At 41.1% G+C, this 19917-nt stretch overlaps 2 protein-coding genes across 6 annotated transcripts; one reads left to right on the forward strand and one right to left on the reverse strand.

Annotated features, from left to right (window-relative positions):
• Positions 1-767: 767 nt before the first annotated feature.
• CCDC181 (coiled-coil domain containing 181) lies at positions 768-9993 on the forward strand. Of its 2 annotated transcripts, none has more exons than XM_065645146.1 (6): positions 768-856; positions 3542-3702; positions 4234-5208; positions 7583-7729; positions 8409-8563; positions 9182-9993. In XM_065645146.1, the coding sequence occupies exons 2-6, from the start codon at positions 3565-3567 to the stop codon at positions 9342-9344; spliced, it is 1578 nt and encodes a 525-aa protein (XP_065501218.1). In that variant the 5' UTR covers positions 768-856; positions 3542-3564; the 3' UTR covers positions 9345-9993. The 2 variants fall into 2 exon arrangements, with proteins under 2 accessions (XP_065501218.1, XP_065501209.1); XM_065645137.1 differs by lacking the exon at positions 768-856 and adding an exon at positions 908-990.
• A 348-nt stretch (positions 9994-10341) lies between these two features.
• Positions 10342-19853, reverse strand: BLZF1 (basic leucine zipper nuclear factor 1). 4 transcript variants are annotated; one of them, XM_065642272.1, is made up of 7 exons: positions 19541-19747; positions 17777-17830; positions 16282-16721; positions 15404-15603; positions 13665-13793; positions 12860-13079; positions 10342-12038 (listed from the first exon to the last, which is right to left on the reverse strand). In XM_065642272.1, the coding sequence occupies exons 2-7, from the start codon at positions 17793-17795 to the stop codon at positions 11865-11867; spliced, it is 1182 nt and encodes a 393-aa protein (XP_065498344.1). In that variant the 5' UTR covers positions 17796-17830; positions 19541-19747; the 3' UTR covers positions 10342-11864. The 4 variants fall into 4 exon arrangements, with proteins under 4 accessions (XP_065498344.1, XP_065498336.1, XP_065498318.1 ...); XM_065642264.1 differs by lacking the exon at positions 19541-19747 and adding an exon at positions 19442-19529; XM_065642246.1 differs by lacking the exon at positions 19541-19747 and adding an exon at positions 19778-19853 and having other exon boundaries at positions 10343-12038.
• Between the last annotated feature and the right edge of the window lie 64 nt (positions 19854-19917).

A 19917-nucleotide genomic window follows, 5' to 3' on the forward strand; every position in this document is an offset into this window, starting at 1 on the left:
GGCACGGCATCCACGGCCTGCGGGGCTGTTTGGTCCTCCACAGAGGAGGCTGCGATGTCCCACCTGCCCCCACAGCCCTGCGGCTGACCCCGGCCCCACCGACAGCTTCACACCCAGGAGGGAACTCAGGGTGGGCTTTGGTGGCTTTTTTCGGGAAGGGAATTAATTTAGAGTGTTTTCCTGTTGTGTGTGGGGCTTTTTGTTTGGTTGGTTGGGTTTTTGTGTGTGTGTCTTTGTTGTTTTGTTTGTTTGTGGTTCTTTTTGTATTTCAAAGTACTAGGAGCAGCGTGTGATTAATGCAGAAAGGTGCCTCTTCGGAGATGCGGCGCTGTCTTTATCAACAAAAGCTCAAATTTTGACACCGCTGGCTTTTGGTGTGATCAGATTGCTCGTCGCCAGCCGGAGCATGAATAATACAACACAAAACCCGCCGACGCTCAGGCTCCTCCCTGGCAGGTGCATAATTTAACAGCATCGGAAGGCTTTTCTCCGGGCGGGGAAAGCCGCCTGCCGCACCGCCGCCCCTCTCCTGGGCGCTGGCGGCTGTTGGCCCCCGCCACCCCGTGTTCTGCTCCGCTTTAATTTCCGAGCGTTCAACGAAATTGTGCGCGCAAAGGGTAAGGAAGGCGCCTCGTCCCCACAGGCGCCTCGGACCTGCGAATGGAGGACAAAGGCGGTGGCGGTGGGGGTGGGGACGCGGCGCGGAGGCCCGTCTCCATGGCAACGGGGCGGTGCCGCCTCGCGAGCGCGCTCGCGCCCGCAGCCGCCTCGGCACCGGCGGCAGAGGAGAAGGTGCGAGCGGGGGGGAGTTTGGCCCTCGGGGGCCACCATCGGCGGTGACCGTTGCCGCAGGAAGGTGAGCGGGAGGGGCGGGCCCCGCTGTTGCCGTGGCAACGCCGCCGGGCGCACCGGCGGGGCGGGCCGGGCCTCGGCGGGCGGTGCCACCGGCACCTCGTCCTCCCGGGCCGGGGGAGCAGCGGCGGGACCCGGGTGAGCGGGGTGTCCGAGGCAGGCGGGGCCGGCTCCCGCGGGGAGCTGGTAGGGCCGGTGAGAGGAACGGCGGCCGCACCTGCCGGCTGGGCCTGGGGGCGGCCCAGTCGCGGGAGGCCGCCGCCAGCCCGCACACGGCCGGCCTGAGTGCGGGGCGGGCCGGTGAGGGGCTGGCTCTCCCGCTCGGGGTGTTGGTGGTGATCGCGGGGAGGCGTTGCCAGGCGGTGCGGCGGGGAGTGTCGTTTGCCGAGGTTCGTGAGCAGAAGGTGCCCGCGCTGAAATGCGGAGCCGGGCGCTGCTGCTCCCGCCCGCCGGGCTGGACGTTCCCCAGCGCGACATTGCTGGGTTGGGGTTTATGAATCTGCATGTGTGGACGTTTCGGTACAAAGGGGCAAAATAACAAAAGCCAGTCACAGTATCCCTCTTCCTGTTGTGCCTGTGCCTGGATATAACCAGGTAGGGGTGTTATTAAGCTTTGCAGGACAAGTCAATCACAGCATACCGCTGCTAATTAGAATAGCAGAAGAGAATGACAGCTTGAGATTTTCTGAATGGTTTTGGTCCCTATTAAAGCTGAAGCACTTTAATCTTTACTCCATAAGACCCTAAATAGAATAGAAGCTGATTCAGGATTTAGGAAACAAGGTCGTTAAACTGAAATTATCTCTTCAGCCATGACTATGTTACAACAGAAGAGGCTGATTTTTATGCTGCTGCCCTTTATTATATGTCATAAATAAATTGTCATGTTTTGTCAAAGGCACAATTCAGCTTTGTAGCTCTTGCATCCAATTACCATAATGAAGAAGATATTAAAGAGAAATTGGTCTTTTGTGTGGAATATGTACTAGAGCAAAATAATTTCTTTGGGAACTCAGGTACATGTCACACCCAAACCAAGGATATTTTTGAATGAAGGGGTGTTTCCAAGCAAAAGGGATTACATGTCACATGAGAAGAGGTGCGTGAAAAGCATGATGGAAATAGGGTGTGGAAAGCCAAGGCAACAGTCTGAACAAATTTGAAAATTTAAGCTGAGAAATCTAGAGTGATTCTTGTGGCAAGTGGTGGCTAAAAATAAGTGAATTAGGAGGAAAAAAAAATCATATTTTCTTGAACAAAATATGGATCAAACAAAAAGAAGAGTTTTTATAAAGTTTGTATACAAACAAGTTTGCAACAGAAGTGCCCAGCTTTATTACCATTCTTTCCTTTTAAACAAACCTTGACTAAATTTTGAGGTCTAAAAGAGCAGCGCTCTTGTCAAACATGCAGTCTTGCTGTTCCAGGGCCATCCAGACTCAGAGCTCTTACATCCCATATTGTGTTGCCATATGCTAATGCTGGTATCGGGATCTTTTAGTATGTTGTGAATGACATAGATTTGTCCTACTAGAGAAACACTTAGAAGTGGCACTTGCCAGCCTACAGCAGAGGGTGCAAAGAGAATAGGAATGTTGAATAATCAACATTTTCTTCATTTATGTTCCTTTCGTAAACAGTAATAAATGAATTCAGAAAGCAATGATGAGTGGCTAAAGCTGTAAAAAGTGCAGAATCGGGTGTGTAGGCTGACGTGTGTCTCCACGTGTCTTTAGATGGAGACAGATGCCTTCAATTGAGTGAGCTGAGGGGTGCAGGCAGTCCACCTGGACCCCCCAGCACTGGCATTTAAGCACTCCCTTAGGAGCCATTGGTACCTGTGTGCCATGCAGTCCAATGATTGTTTAAAAGATTCAATCCTTATAGTGGCTTCTCTTTGGTTTTATCATGAATATGACTATATGCAGCCTGATTAACTGGCTACTGGGTATTTTCCATTATTGCTCTCCTTAGAAATTCAAACCAGAACTATATTTTTTTCCCAGCAGTCTCAATTGGTGTCTGTGTGACTTTCTTTACCCCTGATACTAGTGGAGGTGATATGGTTTGAAAGCTATGTGCTTGTAAATGTTTAGCCACTCTAGGAGAAGGTTCCTGTCAAGAGTCTAATGAATGTCTTCTCACTTGGATATGTCATTATGGGAAGCTTTTTGGTAATTTGGTCCACTGTAAGCCATGGCATGGATCTTCTAGGACTTGTGCATCCTACGTCTTTGCAATGTAACTTCACACAAGTTAAGATTTCTTTAAAGGAAAATGGGCCAGGCAGATATAAAACAGGAATATAAAACACACCTGGGAGCAATGAAAGCTGGTAGTACCTCTAATAAACATAAATCAGTGATCTCTGTTAAAGGATGAGACTAACACTTAAGAGACCATGAGTTCTAGTCTTAGCTCTGTCAGAGATTCTCTGCAAGACATTGAGTAAGTCACCTCAGTTTGCTTTGACTCAAATCTTCCCCTGGTTGTAGGAGTGGGAAATGCCAAAACCATTCATGTTTATAAACCATTAGTGATCCTTAGTTCTGAGGTGCTGTGGCACTATCTAATGTGGTTGTATTGATACTGCTCACAAGATTGATGTAGGTGCCATGAGAGGTATCCGTGTTCTGTATTTGTGTGTCACTAGAGTTTTAAAACTTTTTTTTCCTTCTCCTTTTTATAGTATTGCTCTAACACATCAACAAAATGAGTGAAAAGGAAGACCAAGGAGATCCAGCAGATATGGGTGATTTAACAGAAAGTGGAGAATATGAGGATGACTTTGAAAAAGACCCTGAATGGCTAACTAGTGAAGAAGAAAAAGAAAATCTTGGTGAAAGAGAGGTATTTGTTAAATTAAATGCTAGTTGTCTTATTTAGAAGACAAAATTGAGTAATATTTGTAATCAGAAGCACAAAATTAAATATGGTTTGAAATGTGTAGGTATATTCACTAAATTTTAACAAGGAAGTTTGTTTGGAATTATAGTGAAAAATAATTCAGTGAACTGGTTAGTTTGATTATAATTGCCTTAAAACAGAAAATTCAGTGTTCATTGAAAATAATATTTTAGTTTCAATAGTACTTCTGGGTTCCTTTAAGAGTGTGTGCAACACACGTTTGGGTTTTATGCTGTCAATGAATGCTTTACTATGCAAGCTGTGGTTAATTAAACTTTGTGCAGATATGAACATGGAGAAACTGCAAGAGAGTCGTTAGTGCCAAAAAAAGCTATTAGTTATGACATGCACTACTTGACAGCCTGTTTAGAATTAGGGTAGTTAGTACTGCTCTTCTCTCTTGCTATTTCTTTTCTCTTTCTCTGATACTGTTCTTTGTTGGGAGAATAGACTAGTTTATTTTAATTTTTTTAGAATCCTGAAAAAAATGAAGAGGATATTGAAGCACAAATTGTTAAAATTGCGGACAAGTTTGAGCAAGACAATGAGGAAATGGAAGAAAATCCAGATCAGCTTTCACAGGCAGATGTAGATGTGAAAGTGAGATCCTCCAATGAAGAGAGTTTGGAATCCAAGTCTGATATTAAACAGAGGTACCATGTATCTGTTACTGATAGTGAAAGCTCTATCCAGGAATCCAAGCTGGAAAACCAGCAGGAAGTGGATGAGGACGAGGATGAAGAAATAAAGCGCTACATCTTGGAAAAGATTGAAGAAGCCAACAAACTGCTGGAGAATCAGGCTCCTGTGAATCAGAACCGAGAACGGAAATTAAAATTTAAGGATAAGCTGGTGGATCTTGAAGTTCCTCCTCTAGAAGATGCTGAAGTTTGTAAAACTGACCTTGCAAGAGGAGATGATGTTTCAAATAGGCTATCTCGGCTGCATATTTCTAATGAAATGGGACAGGGCACATCACTTTCACCACATGCTGGCAAGGATGAGGAAAAGATGGATGGTAAAATCCTAGTGGAAAAAGATGGGAAGTTTGAACTCTTAAGTTTACATGATTTTGAAGGCCAGGGCTTTTTGCCCCCTATAAGTGTTTCTTTTACTGATATTGAAACTCAACGTATGTCTCCAAAATCTTCACACTACAGTCCTTTTGGCACTGTCTCTCGAATGAAGGAAGTACCTCCAGTAAGACCAGGAGCACATTCTTTTTCTCATGGGCAAGAAGATTGTGTGTATTTCCCTAAGCCTCCATCTAACCCTAAGTGTCGTCCAAATTCTGCTGTCAATGCTGCAAGAGGTCTGGGAAGACAGAAGACTCCACAGAGAGCGCAGTCTGCAAATGCGCCTGTGAGAAGCTCCACTTACTGTCTTTCTCCCAGACAAAAAGAATTGCGGAAGCAGTTAGAACAAAGAAAAGAAAAACTGAGGAAAGAGGTAAAAACATAGAGGCAACAAGTAGATCGCAGTGACCATCCTGTTCTTCTGCTTCACAGAGACCACATGTTCAGGGCATTTACTCCATTTTTCCGTGATAAAAGGGGCAGCAATAATGAGAATAGTAATAATTCTCTGGAATTTTTACAGAATCTCTCAAAAATGCTTTCTTTAAAAGAAAAAAACAACCAAACCCACAGTGGCATAGGGTCGTGCCTTGCTTACAGGAGAAATAAAGTAGTTGTTTAATATATCCTTCATAAATAGGCCTTCTTCTGCTCTATTGTACTTACTGCTTTTGCTTATTGACTCTCTTTCTGCCTAGGTTCCATTACAGGCCCACTATTTACTGGAATGTAGCACGTGGTATCGCATCTCCACAGATTACACTGCAATGCAGGAAGTTAGTGTTAACCATAGTAATGCAGGTGCATACCTGGGTGCTCATGAAGTATGTAATAGGCAATTATCATCTGGGAGAGTGTTCAGTCATAAAATAAGATTTACACGGGAGAATGACAGAGAACTATGAACAAAGCAGAGTACGTTTAACATGTATGGAAGATACAGCTGACTTAAAAAGTGGGATGCCTTATTGCTTGCGTAAAATGCATGCAGGTGAAGTCACATTGACCAATAATATAACTGGATCCTCTTTTTCTGTAAAAGTTTTGCATCAGTGAGTATTGTAAGTTTTCCCAATGAGTTTGTTGCAAAGTAGGTTATTTCTCCCTTTTTCTGTTGGTGGATACTGGTTTTCCTTCTGATTTGGCTTTACTTGGGTGCTGTCCAGAGGACAAAAAAAAATATTCCCAGTAGTGAGGTTGTTCTTCCTATACCTATAAAGGGCAGTAATTTAAAAGGAAAAAAAATATATTAGAAAATCAAATCTGTATTTTACTTATTACTTGGAAAAAACCCTTTTAATTCTTTCTCAGCTCCTTATTCAGAAAAACAAATATTTAATGGAGAATCATCCTCTGACAGCTGTAGCAGGAACTTCAGAAATCTTTACCAAAGATTTTAAAAACATAGATGTTTTGCTTCACTTTGCATTATGATGATACAATTGCAAAAAGGTCACTTACTATGTGTGTAGCTCTATAAAAGGAGCATGGAAGCATCTACCATTTTTCTGTGCCATGATGTTCTAAGTGAGCTGGCTAAGTGGCTTCAAAGTTGCTTTCTACCCATGGAAATAGGTCTAGCCTGCTTTATCTGAGAAGTTTGCTGAGGCTTAGCTCAGTAATGAGGGGTAGGAGACGTAAAGAGTTACTGATGTGTCGTCTTTGTACACACAAGACTAGATCTCTTGACACCACACTCTGCATATTTAATATAAAAGGTAGTGTGGTGGAGGTAAGGAGTTATTTTCGTAACAGTGTGTGCTAAATCTCTTCCTCTGTTGGCTGACTTATGAAAAGGTAAGAATGCATTACCTTATTTCTTCATTCCTGAATGGAGTTCTTCCATTCTGTGATGGATTTCACAGGCATGAAATATCTCTTGACATATTACTGGAATCCATCTGCTTCATTTTGGTGTGGTTTGTTTCATTTCAGTAAATTACAAATTGTAAATTTGAAGGATAGTCTGAAAGATGTATGTAGGTGGGAGAAATATCATCTCTTTGCAAGAAGAATAGATTTCTCTGAGTGTTGAAAGGAGTGGGGAATTGTAGCCTTTGTGTCAAAGAGAATCAATACCCAGTAAAATGTCCTCATCAGCTTTCTGAAACATTGTTTGAAAACCTTTCTCCTTCCAGATACTTGTTGTTAGCTAAAACATGATTAATAATTACAAAAACTTTTCTCAATTTTGTAAAAATAATTTCCTTTGTAAACTTGAAAAAAAGTGTTAAGCTACTAATACTGTTTAAGTAAATACATTACAACTTTGTGTCCAGAAAAAAAAAAAAACCAACCTTATTTAAAAGGTAGTGCCTATAGTCCATAGGTAGTTTAATATGCTTTAGGGTTTAGGCAACTCAAGCTGAGAGTTGCATTCATTTTTAAAATGTATCACTTTAAAGTGATTTTAAGCCAATCAGAGCTATTGGGCAGGCTTAATTTTGAAAGCCTTCACCTGTTGCTACTGAAACGTCTGTGAGTTGAGATGTATCATGGAAATCGAGGTAATCACAGAAGGGGTTTGACTGAAAGTATCCGAATGTAACATGAACCACAGAAGTGCTCAAACTTGTTTCTTCCTAGAAGCAGTATCAACTATGATGCAGTCTTTGAGTATTCCTGTTTCATCAGTACTTGTGTATCTCTCTCACGTAATTCAAAGGGCTTATTGATTGTCTACAAAGGCCTTTGCAGATTATGATTCTCTTAAAAACTAAGTTTATTCACTTTTCATTCCATTCAAGGAAGAAGAAAGGAAAAGGGAACAAGAACAACAGAAGAAAAGAGAGAATGAGATGGTTTTCAAAGCTTGGTTACAGAAGAAGAAAGAACAAGTGCAAGAAGAAAGGCGCATTCGTCGTGCAAAGGAGCTAGAAGACTTGAACACCAAAGTGAGATCTCCCTAATGTAGGACTGGGATCTGTAGTGCCCTGGTTAGACAGGAAAACGAGCCCGCATTCTAAGCCTGCGCTCTTAGCTAAGCATATGAAAAGTTACAGTGATAGGAAATGGTTTTCTTACATTGTTTTCAGTGAAGAGCTAGATTGACTTGCATGTTCAGAATTGTTCTGCTTGGCAGGGTGGTTTGCATTGTAGAAGCTGCATGTATGAACATAATAGCTCTAGTATCACAGGAGACACAGGGATGCTCCTTTTTATCAGGAGAATGGCTTGATTGAACCATGCAGTGAACAAGCAGCCAGAAGACCCTTTCAAGTATGTTCCTTACCATCAGAACCTGTTGGCAAATAGTTAATGCATGTGACTTGCCTAAAACCTAAAGATTTAGATGCTCTGTTCTAAAGTACCTCTGCTTGCAGTTATGGCCTTGAAAAGCTACAGTTAGTATTTTTTAAAACATAGTGGTTTGAATGCTTACTCATGTATATATTCCATGCTAGATCAGCATATGCTCTAATTTGCTTATAAAGGATGTTTTATAGATGGGAGATGCCAGCGGAGTTCAAAAATTATTATAACATGATTAAAATAAAGGTCATTTAATGATAAGACTTGTGTATATGTTTTTTTGTGTGTTTTTTGGTTTTTGTTTTTTTTTTTTTTAAATAGGAGAGGAACAGGAATCCAGAAGAAGCCTTCAAGTTATGGCTTAAAAAAAAGCACCAAGAACACATGAGAGAAAAACAGATAGAAATGTTGAGGCGCCAAGCTGAAGGAATTGCTGTTTTTCCGAGAACAGAGGAATGCAACAGAGCCTTTAAAGAGTGAGTGTGGTCATTCCTAGGGAATTGTATTTGAAAATTTTGTAGTCCATCAGCTTAAGACTGTAGCCATTTTATGGTACGTCTTTACTGCTGTAGTCTTTACTGTGTGGTTTTTGTTTTTTTTTTTTTTTATGAGTATGCCATCATAAATCTGCATGCTAGCAAAAATACATAAATTCCTTGATGTTGTTTGTTCGCTGTTGTGAAATTATCAGAACCTGAGCTGAAATAGTGAATTGCTTCTGCTGGAAAAGGGAGATTCTTTTCCCTTCCTCCTGGCTTGGGTTAACTCAGTTCATTTAACAAGCAGAAAGTTAACCCAATACTTCCCCCCTCCCCACCCACTCCCCCTCACCCCCCCACATCTTGAGTCCATGAGTCAAATCCTCCCAGCGCGGGAAGGTTAAGGTGGGTGCAGAAGCAGGAGAATAGGGATGGAAAAGTAGTACTTCCTGTGTTCAGGAGCAACAGGCTTTTAGGCTGGCTCAGCCACAATACCTAACTTTATCCTACAGGACAAGGTGACTAGTTATATGGGGGCAAATCTCCTTTGAGTGGGTGGAGTAAAACTTTAATTTGCAGCTGTCAGTACTTTTAGTCCTGTTTCTCTCTCCACAGATGGCTAAAAAGAAAGAGAGAAGAAAAAAGAGCAGAAGAACTAGCTGCTAAAGAGAGAGCAAGGCAACTTAGATTAGAAGCCAGAAGAGCAAAACAGCTGCAGAACATCTACTGTATTAGTTCAGAGCCTAAATCCTTTTGCTTTACAGACTATTATAGTTGAAAGTTTGATGTAACCTCTGAGTTCTTAGTGTCAGCCTTCTTAATTTTTAAGGTTTGAGCTTTTGCTCTTCACAGCTACTGATTTTTTGTGGTGTTTTTAAAGCTTTCAAGCAAGTGTAATGATTCCCTTCACTGACAGTGATTTTACTACCTATTTATTTGTAATTTTGTTGAAAAGCCTGCTTTTCTGTATTACTCAGGGATCTTCTTGGTTTGACCAAATCTAAATGAGTATGAGATCTATATGCAGGGTTCCTGCCTTTAAAAGGCACTTTATACTCAACTCCACCATGAATTCCTGGATGCAGGCTATTATATAAAATGAATTGAATTTGAATGCTGTATTAATATTGCTGTTTGCTGCTGCTTGTGATAAAGACTATATAAGGTGTTATGTTGTTGGAAAATGCTGTTTCTTGTCCCACTTTCTATTGATCTGCTGACAAGCTGTTAATCCTGGCTAGACCAGACAACTCTTTTTAGTTCAGGGGAAAGTAGTTATTGGAAGGCTAACATGTATGTGAACGTGCAGTAGTTTCTGAAACTTATTTCTGTGAGCCATATTTAGTTGTTTTCTATTCCATGAAATTAAAAGGCTGAATGAATGATGACCTTTACCAATATCAAAGAAGCTGGATTCCTTGTATACATGTCCATGTTTGCTAAATTCATTATAATAAATTACATCACCTCACCCAGCTAAATTGTGAACTCTTGTCAGAGAACATGTTGAGATCACTCATGAAATCATGAAGTTAGTGGAAGATGAGGAACATTCTGTCCAGCTACATATCCAACAGATTTCACAATCTGGCCTTGTTTTTACATTTTTCCACATTCAAAATGTTTTCTAGAAGTACTGTAACAGAGAGAAGTGTAGTAGATGCAAAGGAAATTTGCCATTAGTATTTTTCTCATACCATTTTGGAGATAGTTACAAGCATATTGAGAGGGAGTACTGGTGCTCGACCAGAGGGTGTTGTGTCACAGCTTTTACCAGCATAAAGGGGAGGGATGCAAAATGAAAGTTTCACTTGATAACGAGAAACACAAGTAACAGGTGTCTTCCTCCTTCCTGTACCTTCCCCTGACACCAAGGGCATGAAATGCTTCTTGTGTCTAGCAAGCAAATGCAGGGGAAAATTTCTAAAGGTTCATAGCATCTTCCTAATTTAGTAACCTATAAAAGAAGTGTTTCTTTGTTCATTTCCTCAGAACGGTTTTACAGTTCTATGTTCCTTTTATGCTTCAGAGGAAACAGGGTTGGAAATACAGCTATGTTAAATCCAAAGTTCTAACTTGAAAGCAAGCAACGAAAGTTTATTGTAGTTTTCTTCATGCAAATCAAAGCATGGCCAGGAACAGCAAGAACTTATAACTTACATATTCTGAACATGGTATGAGATTCAAAGGAAAACTGGGTAAAAGCAACCATTTCAGAAACCCTTTCCCAAACCAGACTACATTTGGGAGTGAAACTAAGAAATTAAAATGCATATTTGCATCCTCCTACCTTTCCTCTTTACATTTGAAAGTTAAATAGACTTCTTTGGATTTAGCAGATTGTCTGCTAAAATTTCTCTTAGAACCTATATCAAGATTATAAAACCATACAAGTAAAAAAAAAAAATATTTTTTTTACCAATACCTGTGCAAACTTAGTGCTTAGCTTCATCTTTCCCTAACACCCAGGAAGACCTTGGGCAAGGACCATGTTCTAATACTAGGTCAGGTTTCAACACTGTGTACTAAAGGAGGTATATCAGTCTGTCTTTGCTGAGGATCAGCCATGCAACAGCTTCACTCTAGAAACTGAAATAGATGGAAAAGCCATTATTTTAGCTTTATGGAAACATAAGAATAATCTCACCCTGCAGAGTTTTCCAGAATACATTTAAAACCAGTTATTATTTATATATTATAGCTATTGTTCATTCAAGCTCTTCCCCCTTCTTGCCAGCAGGGCTGCAACACTGCCTGTGCCCTTACTTTCAGAACTTACATCTACGAAGAATCATTGCACATATTCCTTTTTATTACTAAATTTAAAAGGCTGAATGTAGACTTGGGGACAATTCACCACCTTGGCTAAGATTAAAAAAGCATGGAGCTGACCATTTTCCATCTTTTTTTAAAACACATAACCTATTAGCACTTCATTTACTTTGGTATAGTTATGCTCTTGTCTCCCTCTAAAAAGAAATTCATCGAGATTTGCTAACAACACTGTAAACCATAAGTAGCCAAGGTCATTTCCACACTCTACAAATTGGACCAGCATGTTTGGTCTTGCCTTCATAGAAGAAAATAAGCTGTTTTCCATACCGAGAAGCAGTAGAAGTATCCCAGAGGCTAAGGAAACGCTGTCAGTCCCTAACTTCAAGAGGTAGAGAGGCAGAAACGCCATAACTTCAAATGTTAAACCCACCCATTACAAAAATAGGAAAAAGGGAAGCCTGCCAAACATCAACTAGTGTAATTCTTCAGAAAGAATGCATGTGCAATTGCATGGGCAGTGCTTTTAAAGGGCTACCAGCTCTCCCTGACAGTGATTGCAACAATTGAAAGTTATATCTTCATATCTTGTATATGGGTGAAACCTTCCAATATTCTTCTTTGTGGAAAGGAAGGTGGATGGAGAAGTCTCAGAAAAAGAAACTTCTGTTGATGCAGCTGGATCCAGTGCACATAGCACCTAAGGATACAAAAGTTGAGAATGAACATGTATCTATTAAGTTAAATGGGGTTTATCATTCACTAACAGCTAGGAAGGGTTTCTGCTCAAAAGCAAGTTTTTTTCAAGTTGAAAATTAAAATCCATCTACCCAGACCCTCAATGGAAAGACATTAAGTAGTATTTATAAATTAGTAATGTCCATCAGAAATCCAAGGTATGATTTTGTTGAGAATAAAAAAAATAATCTAATATTTTTAGCAGAGTTGAGCAAAACGAGGCAAGAACACCACAGGTACTGTGAGCTGCTCAACTATTACTCAATTGCTTCCAGACTAAACTGTTAGTCTAATTTCCTATTTAAACATCAAGCTTCCTGCAGTGGAACCTTATCTTGAAAGATAACCGTACAACTTCTGTGTTTCCATCCACTTTCAGCAGAATTGATTTTTAGGGCAACGGAAACTACTGCTGAAGTGTTATGACTTACACCTACCTGAAATAGGTTTCTTCTCCCACTTAGTGTTTAAACTCAACTAAGTATTTTCAGTTGGCTTTCTCCTGACACACCAGCTCTACAAAAATTTAACTCAGTCATTTGTGGTGCTAGGGACAGAGAAAAAACCAGTATGTATCATCATATTATTTAAGTTGCTCTGCTTATTCTTCCTTTTTTTTTTTTTTTTTTTTAAAATGAGTGAAACGGACAGCTCTATTCAGCATGTTTCTCCTGCATATATTTTTTTAAAAAGGCAAGATATTAAGCAGTTAACACAAGGCAAGGCATTTCTTTCTAGAACGAAGACTGTGCTGACAGATTGAGATGTTTGAAGAGTTCTTACCATTTCAGCCATTTTCTCAGCAGGGGTATTGCAAAATTCCACAGCTACTGAAGTCTTTTTTGGGCTGTTAGTGCCAACATTTCCAAGAAGATGCGAGCTTACAGCTTTGGCTAGCTTACAATTTACGGCTGCTAGCTCTGTTGTAGTGTAAGGTTGGGCATTAGGATAGTATGTCTGCTGTCTCCCCCACTGAAGAGAAACCATCAGCTCCTCCAGCAGCCTGTGCAGAGAGGAAAAAAGCACTCGCAGTGATTTTTGTACTCTATACTATCAGCACACAGCATACTTAAGAGGAATAGCCTCTTCCTAAGATTTACAGCACAAGCCCAGTGTTAACCAAAAAAGGAAGTCTAAGTGTTTAAAACAAGGAGGCAAACAGGCTATCCTCTACTACAAAGCCTTACCACCACGGTATTTTAACGCTGGTTAAACTTTTTACATCTGGCAGGATAAGCATTAAAAAGCCAATGTGGGCAGAAGAATCTGTATATTTTGGAAGGAGACAGAAGAGACTTGAAGTCAAGACAGTAAGTGATAAAGTAGACAAAGTCTAAGGATATGAGGGATGTCAGTTTCACAGTATATGACCCCTAACACCTCACACCTCCAGGGAATGATGAAAAAAGAATTAATGCTACTTTGGCTTTTTCAGCTCAGACTGAAAAACAACCATACTATCCACAGCATTATTTTTTGTTGAATATCACTGGAACAGGGGAAAGTGATTTGATTCTTCTCTTGCCTAGAATAAGGTGACAGAAATGAAAAGTTTACACAGAGGTAGTCTGGATTAGAAAAATCATACTTCTGTGTATCAATCATCTCTTGACGGAACTGATCACGTTCATTCAGCAAGTCCTGGATTGCACTTTGTGCATCCCTGGTTTGACGCTGAAGAATTGCTCTGGTATTCGTTAGCTCATCAGCCATAACCCTGCAAAAGAAATCTCCAATCAGTAGTGTAAGTAAGTGAGCAGTTTGAAAGCCACCTTTATTCTACTGCAGACTGTAATTTGTCAGCTCCAAGTATTAAGCTGGTGTTCTCATCCCCCTCCCCCATGCAGGACCTCTATCAACCGTATTACAAAGGACATGTATTAGGAGCAATTTCTGTTCAACTACAGTCAACACAAGTGCAAGATCATGTTTTGACTTGCAGAGTTAAAAAAAAATCTTATGTCACTTAATACAAAGCTGGTAACAGACATTTTAAAACAACTTTAGTAAGTGAACACGGTAGACAACCATCCTGACAGATAAAGACAAATACATTTTGTTTTACTAATGCAGTTCTCACAAGTATGCTTGATCACATCTTTTCATACTCAACTCTAAAGGTAACAGCTATGGCTACAGACTGAATTCATTAAACTCTTTGCCTTTCTCAAGGGCAACAACTAGATGTTATATGTGACAAATACAAGCATTTAAGAGGTACAAATGAGACATCTGTTCTCATATTTTGCTATGCCAGGAGACTTGACACAGACCCTTCAAGCAAGTATTTCAAATGCCTGTGATACTGCAACTACAAAAAACAGAATGACATTTGAAAAACTACCAACTAGAAATCTGAGATCTCAATAAACCAGACTATTATAATATCGAAGAGTGTTACTCCAAGCACATCACCACACTGTCATTCCTAGAAGGGACTTGCATCCCTGATCTCAGAACTCCCATTAATGCTAAAGAAACAATTACAATAGTATCACTTGCCTGGCTAGGACTATCAGCAAATTAAAGGGAGGATGCTGTATTCTATCACCATTTCCTTCAAGCAGTAAGGCTTTTTTGCAATACACATAAAGCATCATAACCAAAATTTAGTGAATTATATCCAAGTACGGTAAAAGATTAAAAATCCTAGAGCACTATTTACCTATCAGGTACGACAACTACACTCAGCAAGTTACAAGTCTAATCCACTGTCAAATGAGATTTCAACATTCAGACCAGCTTAAGATTTGCTCCTGACTTTTCCTACCCATTATTCTATGGTTATAGAGTAACAGCAGGGTTCTTAGCAGTAATATAATCAGTGCTTAATGAAAAGGTGCCCCTACTTTCTCTCCCATGCTGAGTTGCCCTTCCCAGTACATCCCTGAATCACTGTCAGCAGATTTCTTAACCAAGTCAACTTCACACATGGATGATGGTATCAAACTTGGGGGACTGGGATGAAAAATCAAGCTAATTACCTTTAAGGCAAGACAGCTGTCCTGGAAGACATTTTTAAACCCTAGACTGCACACAGTCTATCAGAATTAAGAACTTCTCTTGCTGTGTTAACAAGAACTGTAGTTAAGATTTTAGCAGGTTTAGGGCCCACTGTATGACCTTTGAAAAGCAGAGCTATTCAGATTTACAAGGAGCTCACTTTCTTTGTACCTTTTCTGCATACTCAGATTTCATAGTAGGCGTCAGTACAGCTTTCGTGGCTGTTCTCTGCGTACATAAGCACATTGCCAGGCGTTGCAATGGGTGTATGTAATAAAAGACTGAAGGAGAATGCTGTTGTAACAGCTCTGTAAGAAGGGATACCTGCTTGCTAGGAATTTGCTTCGCCACACATCACACTGTATAGACATGCGCTCTAGTTGTTCGGACAACTGAGACACATTCCGTCCCAGGACTTCATTTTCTAGGATTAGCTGATTCTTTTCACGAGCCATCCGTTCAAAGTGATACTGTAGATCATCCCCGACAGAAGCAACAAGTAATTTCTTCAGCTCCCGATTCACCTAGAATTAGACCAGACTGTATTGTAACTATCAATATAGAATTAAACACCTCTTACTACCAGAATGCAATGCAAATTAGTACAAATTGCTAACAATAAATTGCCTCTTTTCAGAATGAGCAGCATCCAGTGCAGAGTATATTAAATCTCACAGACCACTCCAGTAAGCAGAAACATTTGAGACTAATACACATTTAACACATTGTTTAAATTCTAATGGAGGCCAAAGAGGAAGAATGAAATGCCTGCTACAAGAAACAAAGTTTCAGTAGTGTTCACATCCTGAATCAGTAAAAAACCAAAGGATTACACAAGACATCCACAGATTATATGATGTAGAAAATTACAGTCACCCCTTCTATGGCATAACATTTTAAATTCAGCAGTTGAGTTGAGGAATAAAATCTTTTCTCATGAAAGATACATTTCCCTGTATCCCTCCAATATGTTTCTCCTAGCTTCAAGTCTTAAATACTTGTATCTGTTGTCAGCGAGGCAGTACTGGAGTAATAAGATGTACTTCAACTCTGTATCTTAGCTGATAAATTCCAAAAGGGAAACTGTTTGTTTCAAGGCTAGAGTGTCATAGCAGTTCTCCTTGTTTGCATTCACAAACTCTATATAAACCAAAGCAGCTCAGATGTGAGAGGAAAAAAACCAAACAACTTTAATTCCTTACCTCTGTCTGAACACGTAGCTGATTGGAGAGACCTTCTTTATCCTGTAACAACCGCTTTTCTGAATTCTTTAGCTTTTCAATTGCATTTTTCAGCTCTATCTGTTCTTTCTTGGGATCTGAGGGTCCATCTGACTGATGTAATGTGTCTCCTTTATGTCCCACTGATTTAGCTACCTTAGTATTTTTCGTTGGAACTACATGGGTGATAGCTGCTTTGGGGACTAATATACGAATAGCTTCAATCTCCACTGATTTATCAGCATGTATTTTCCCTAGCTGCAGAACTCCGGGACTCAGGGAAGATACTGTCTTTTTATGTGGGCTGTGGTGGATGCAATGGTTCGCAGTGTTGGCTCCAGTCATTACTTCCACTGATTCAGTTGTTTGTTCTGTTTCCATGCCATCTCCAGGTCCTCGGATGGGTGATGAGGCATCATCAACTAAAATTTAGAAACAGCGGAGGGAAAGTTTAGCACCTTTCACTTTGTTATAGTCTCACTGTAACCCTTAATTTCTGTATTTCAAAGTTACAGATTTTAACTGCAAACTGCATGTGTAAACTAGTCCTTGGCAGCAGCAGTTATCAAGCACGAGTAAGAAAAGTTCTTACTCAAGTGCATATTAGTCATCAATACTAATAGTACAAGACACAAACCTTTATCTGAATTGTATTCATCTTAATTTTGTGCTGACAGACAAGATTAAATGCAGACATGAAAAAGGGCTAGTATGGAACAAATTCTTGACAATATTACTTACAGGTTGAAAGCAAAATCAGGGTTTGGGAGCTGACAGAATCAGAAGAGTGTCATTTTAAAAGCAAGAATTAAATAAATTAGCTACATAGCTACTAACACCTTAAGAAGTTTAGCAGACTTTTAAATACTACCTACCATGTGTTTTAGTTGCCCAAGTTAAGGTTTAAGAAAAGCCAGCAATCCAGTTCTGCTTCATTTCTAATCAGACCCCAGTATTCCTAGTAACGCTGCATTCTGCTCTGAATTCCCCAATATGCATGATAATGCTTACTGAAATTCATTTTATTTCAGTTCACTAAGTTTTCACTCAATTAAATATTATTGTAGCAAAGTTTCCTCACAATGGGTGAAAGCACAGAAGTTTCTTCGCATATAACTACACATACTGTGGCAGTAACATGAGAATTGTTGTAGTAGCGCCATTATACTGCCCTACTTTCAGTACCAACAGGTTCTAAATACTAGAGCAGGACTGACAGACAAGTGCACAGACAGGTGACAGTACTAGTGACAAACTTGTTTTTCAAAACAAAGCTGGATTAGAAAATCATATTCAATGAAGTGTTCCATCCAGGCAGTTCTGGTTTTCACTGCAATAATGAAGTAACATAATTACTTCTTAACAGCTACATAAAAAGAATAATAACTGAATGGAGTCTGGCATATAGTGTAACTCTGGTCTTTAGAACGGAAGTAATTTTAATCCGGTCTGCTTAAATATCAAGTAAACCACCTACCTTTTTCTAGAGATGTCATTTTCTCTTTAGCAGTCAGCTCTTCCTAACTTAGGTCTGAGGAGGAGAGGAAAAAAAAAAATCTTTAGCAAGGTAATAGTAACAATTAATCTCTGTTTACCTTGTTTTCTAGTACAACCTCTCAACTCCAGTTCAGTGGCACAGTAAAAAAAACCCAAACCAAAACAAAAAACAAAACCAAACCAACCAACCCACCCCAAATCATAAAACCACACCAGGATCCAAAGAGTTAAAAGAAGGTGACCTGTGAGACTTGTGGCACTTGTTTCTTCTTTTACTAAGAGCTGGACTTCAACTCCTACCTCTCACTCCTCACCCAGTTTCAGTTTCCTCAGATTTCTCCTTCTGGTGTCCCTCCTTTTTTCAGTAAGCCCTCATCTTACCCTTTAAAACTCTATAACACTCACAGAGTACAACAGCTGGACTGTGCTGGAAAAACCTAAAATCAACACAGAATGACAAGAAAGGGAAATCCCACACTGTTCTTAAAGTAGACCAAGAGTCAGCAGGAAACAATGGCAACTGCACTGTTGCATAATTGCTTTAGACCTATTTGCTAATACAGCTTTTTTTAACAAAGCCAATTCCCAGCCAAAGCAGGAGCTGGTGCCCTGAGTGGCTGCACATGCTTAATTTAAGCCAGCAGTAAAACTTTACCCACAGTTTGGCCCATTTTATCCTTTATCCACCAATGCTATTGACCATTGCCTCCTTTATCCACAGGTCCATCCACTCCCAACTCCCCAGGCCACTCACCCCCCTTTTCTATGATCTGCCATTAACTACATTAGTTTGAGATTGCTATATCCCTGTGTTTTGCTTTAGCTCTCCATGTTATTTAAGGGAGATCTCCTAAAGTCCTCGCTTCCTTTCGTTATGCCACTAACTGAAAAGGCTTGGCTACAGCTTTTTTTCACTTCCACTGCTACAGCTCTCTGCCCTGAAAAGCAGTGAGCACACTACTGCCAGCTTTCTAGATTCATGATTTGTTTTGTGGAAAAGAGGTTTATCTTTTTTTGATAACCAGAAGATAAAAGAAACAACTTTCCCTCCTTGAGATTTGTCAAACTATAAACACAGGAATATCTTGCTATTCATTGCTTCTACAGCTGGAGTTACATTTTTGCTCATTTAATACCCTGATGTGTTAGACACTACCATTCATTAATTTTTTATTGAGGATCTCTACTCATCTGAGGAAAATGAGGATGATGAAGATGTACTTGCTCAGATAGAGGCCAGAATAATTAACAAAAGACTGATAATGAGCATTTGGTCTTAGGTGCTTCATCTGAGACCACCTGCTGATGATCCTGCTCCTTCAATGTTCATGTTATGATACTGTTCCTATTGTCCTGTTACTTTCAAAGTCTCAATCTAAGCCTCCAAATATATGCCCCTTTCATTACATTCTAATAAGCAAAACTTTTTCACTGGTTGAATCGTTAACCACTGGCCCTCTCAGCTAACACCGTGTGCCACAGAACCCTCCGTATGACAGACAACGCAAGGAAATCCTGTATTAACACAGCTGAGTCACGACCCATGAGCAAACCAACAGAAAATCACCACCGGGCCAGCCCTCGCCACTCGGCCTCCGCCTCTCCTCGGCTACCAGGCCCGAGGAGGTGCCCCCTCTCACCTCACCTTGCCGGTAAGCCAGAGCTGGACGTTACCCACCGCTCTGGAAAAGAGGCTTCGCAGCCCACAGCGGTATGAGCCAATAGAATGGGTAACGCAACGTGCCTGGCAGCCGGACCGAGTCCTTCTCCCGCCCGCCTCGGTACCCCAGGAGCCCGGCCCCGGCCGCCCTCGAGCTACGGCCCTGTTGCCACCAGGCCGGCCGCAACCCCCGGCCGCCCCAAGCACCACGAGAGACCGGACCGGACCGGACCGGACCAGGCCAGGCCAGGCCAGGCCCGGCCAGGCCAGGCCGGGCCGGGCCGCCCCACGGGAGGGGCGGCGGGGCCCCAAGGACGTTACCGGAGCGCGCAGCCGTACTGCTCGCCGTGGACCCCACGACCGCCACATCCGCCACCTCGCCCAACTTCCGCTTCCGGCGGCGGGCGGAGCGCTGGCGGCTGACGGGCCCCAATCGCTGGGCCGTGCACGGGGGCGGGGCT

The sequence above is a fragment of the Caloenas nicobarica genome, chromosome 1 (genome assembly GCF_036013445.1).
Source record: "Caloenas nicobarica isolate bCalNic1 chromosome 1, bCalNic1.hap1, whole genome shotgun sequence".
Classification (NCBI taxonomy): Eukaryota; Metazoa; Chordata; class Aves; order Columbiformes; family Columbidae; genus Caloenas; species Caloenas nicobarica.

What these genes read in the sequence shown, in the direction of transcription:
- CCDC181 (XM_065645146.1), top strand. Translation starts at nt 3,565, where the DNA reads ATGAGTGAAAAGGAAGACCAAGGAGATCCAGCAGATATGGGTGATTTA. An exon ending in AAGAAAAACTGAGGAAAGAG is followed by an intron (nt 5,209 to 7,582) that starts GTAAAAACATAG and finishes ATTCCATTCAAG; the next exon opens with GAAGAAGAAAGGAAAAGGGA. An exon ending in TGCAACAGAGCCTTTAAAGA is followed by an intron (nt 8,564 to 9,181) that starts GTGAGTGTGGTC and finishes CTCTCTCCACAG; the next exon opens with ATGGCTAAAAAGAAAGAGAG.
- BLZF1 (XM_065642272.1), bottom strand. An exon ending in AGCAAATTCCTAGCAAGCAG is followed by an intron (nt 13,794 to 15,403) that starts GTATCCCTTCTT and finishes TTTCTTTTGCAG; the next exon opens with GGTTATGGCTGATGAGCTAA. An exon ending in CTGAGAAAATGGCTGAAATG is followed by an intron (nt 12,039 to 12,859) that starts GTAAGAACTCTT and finishes TTGTATCCTTAG; the next exon opens with GTGCTATGTGCACTGGATCC.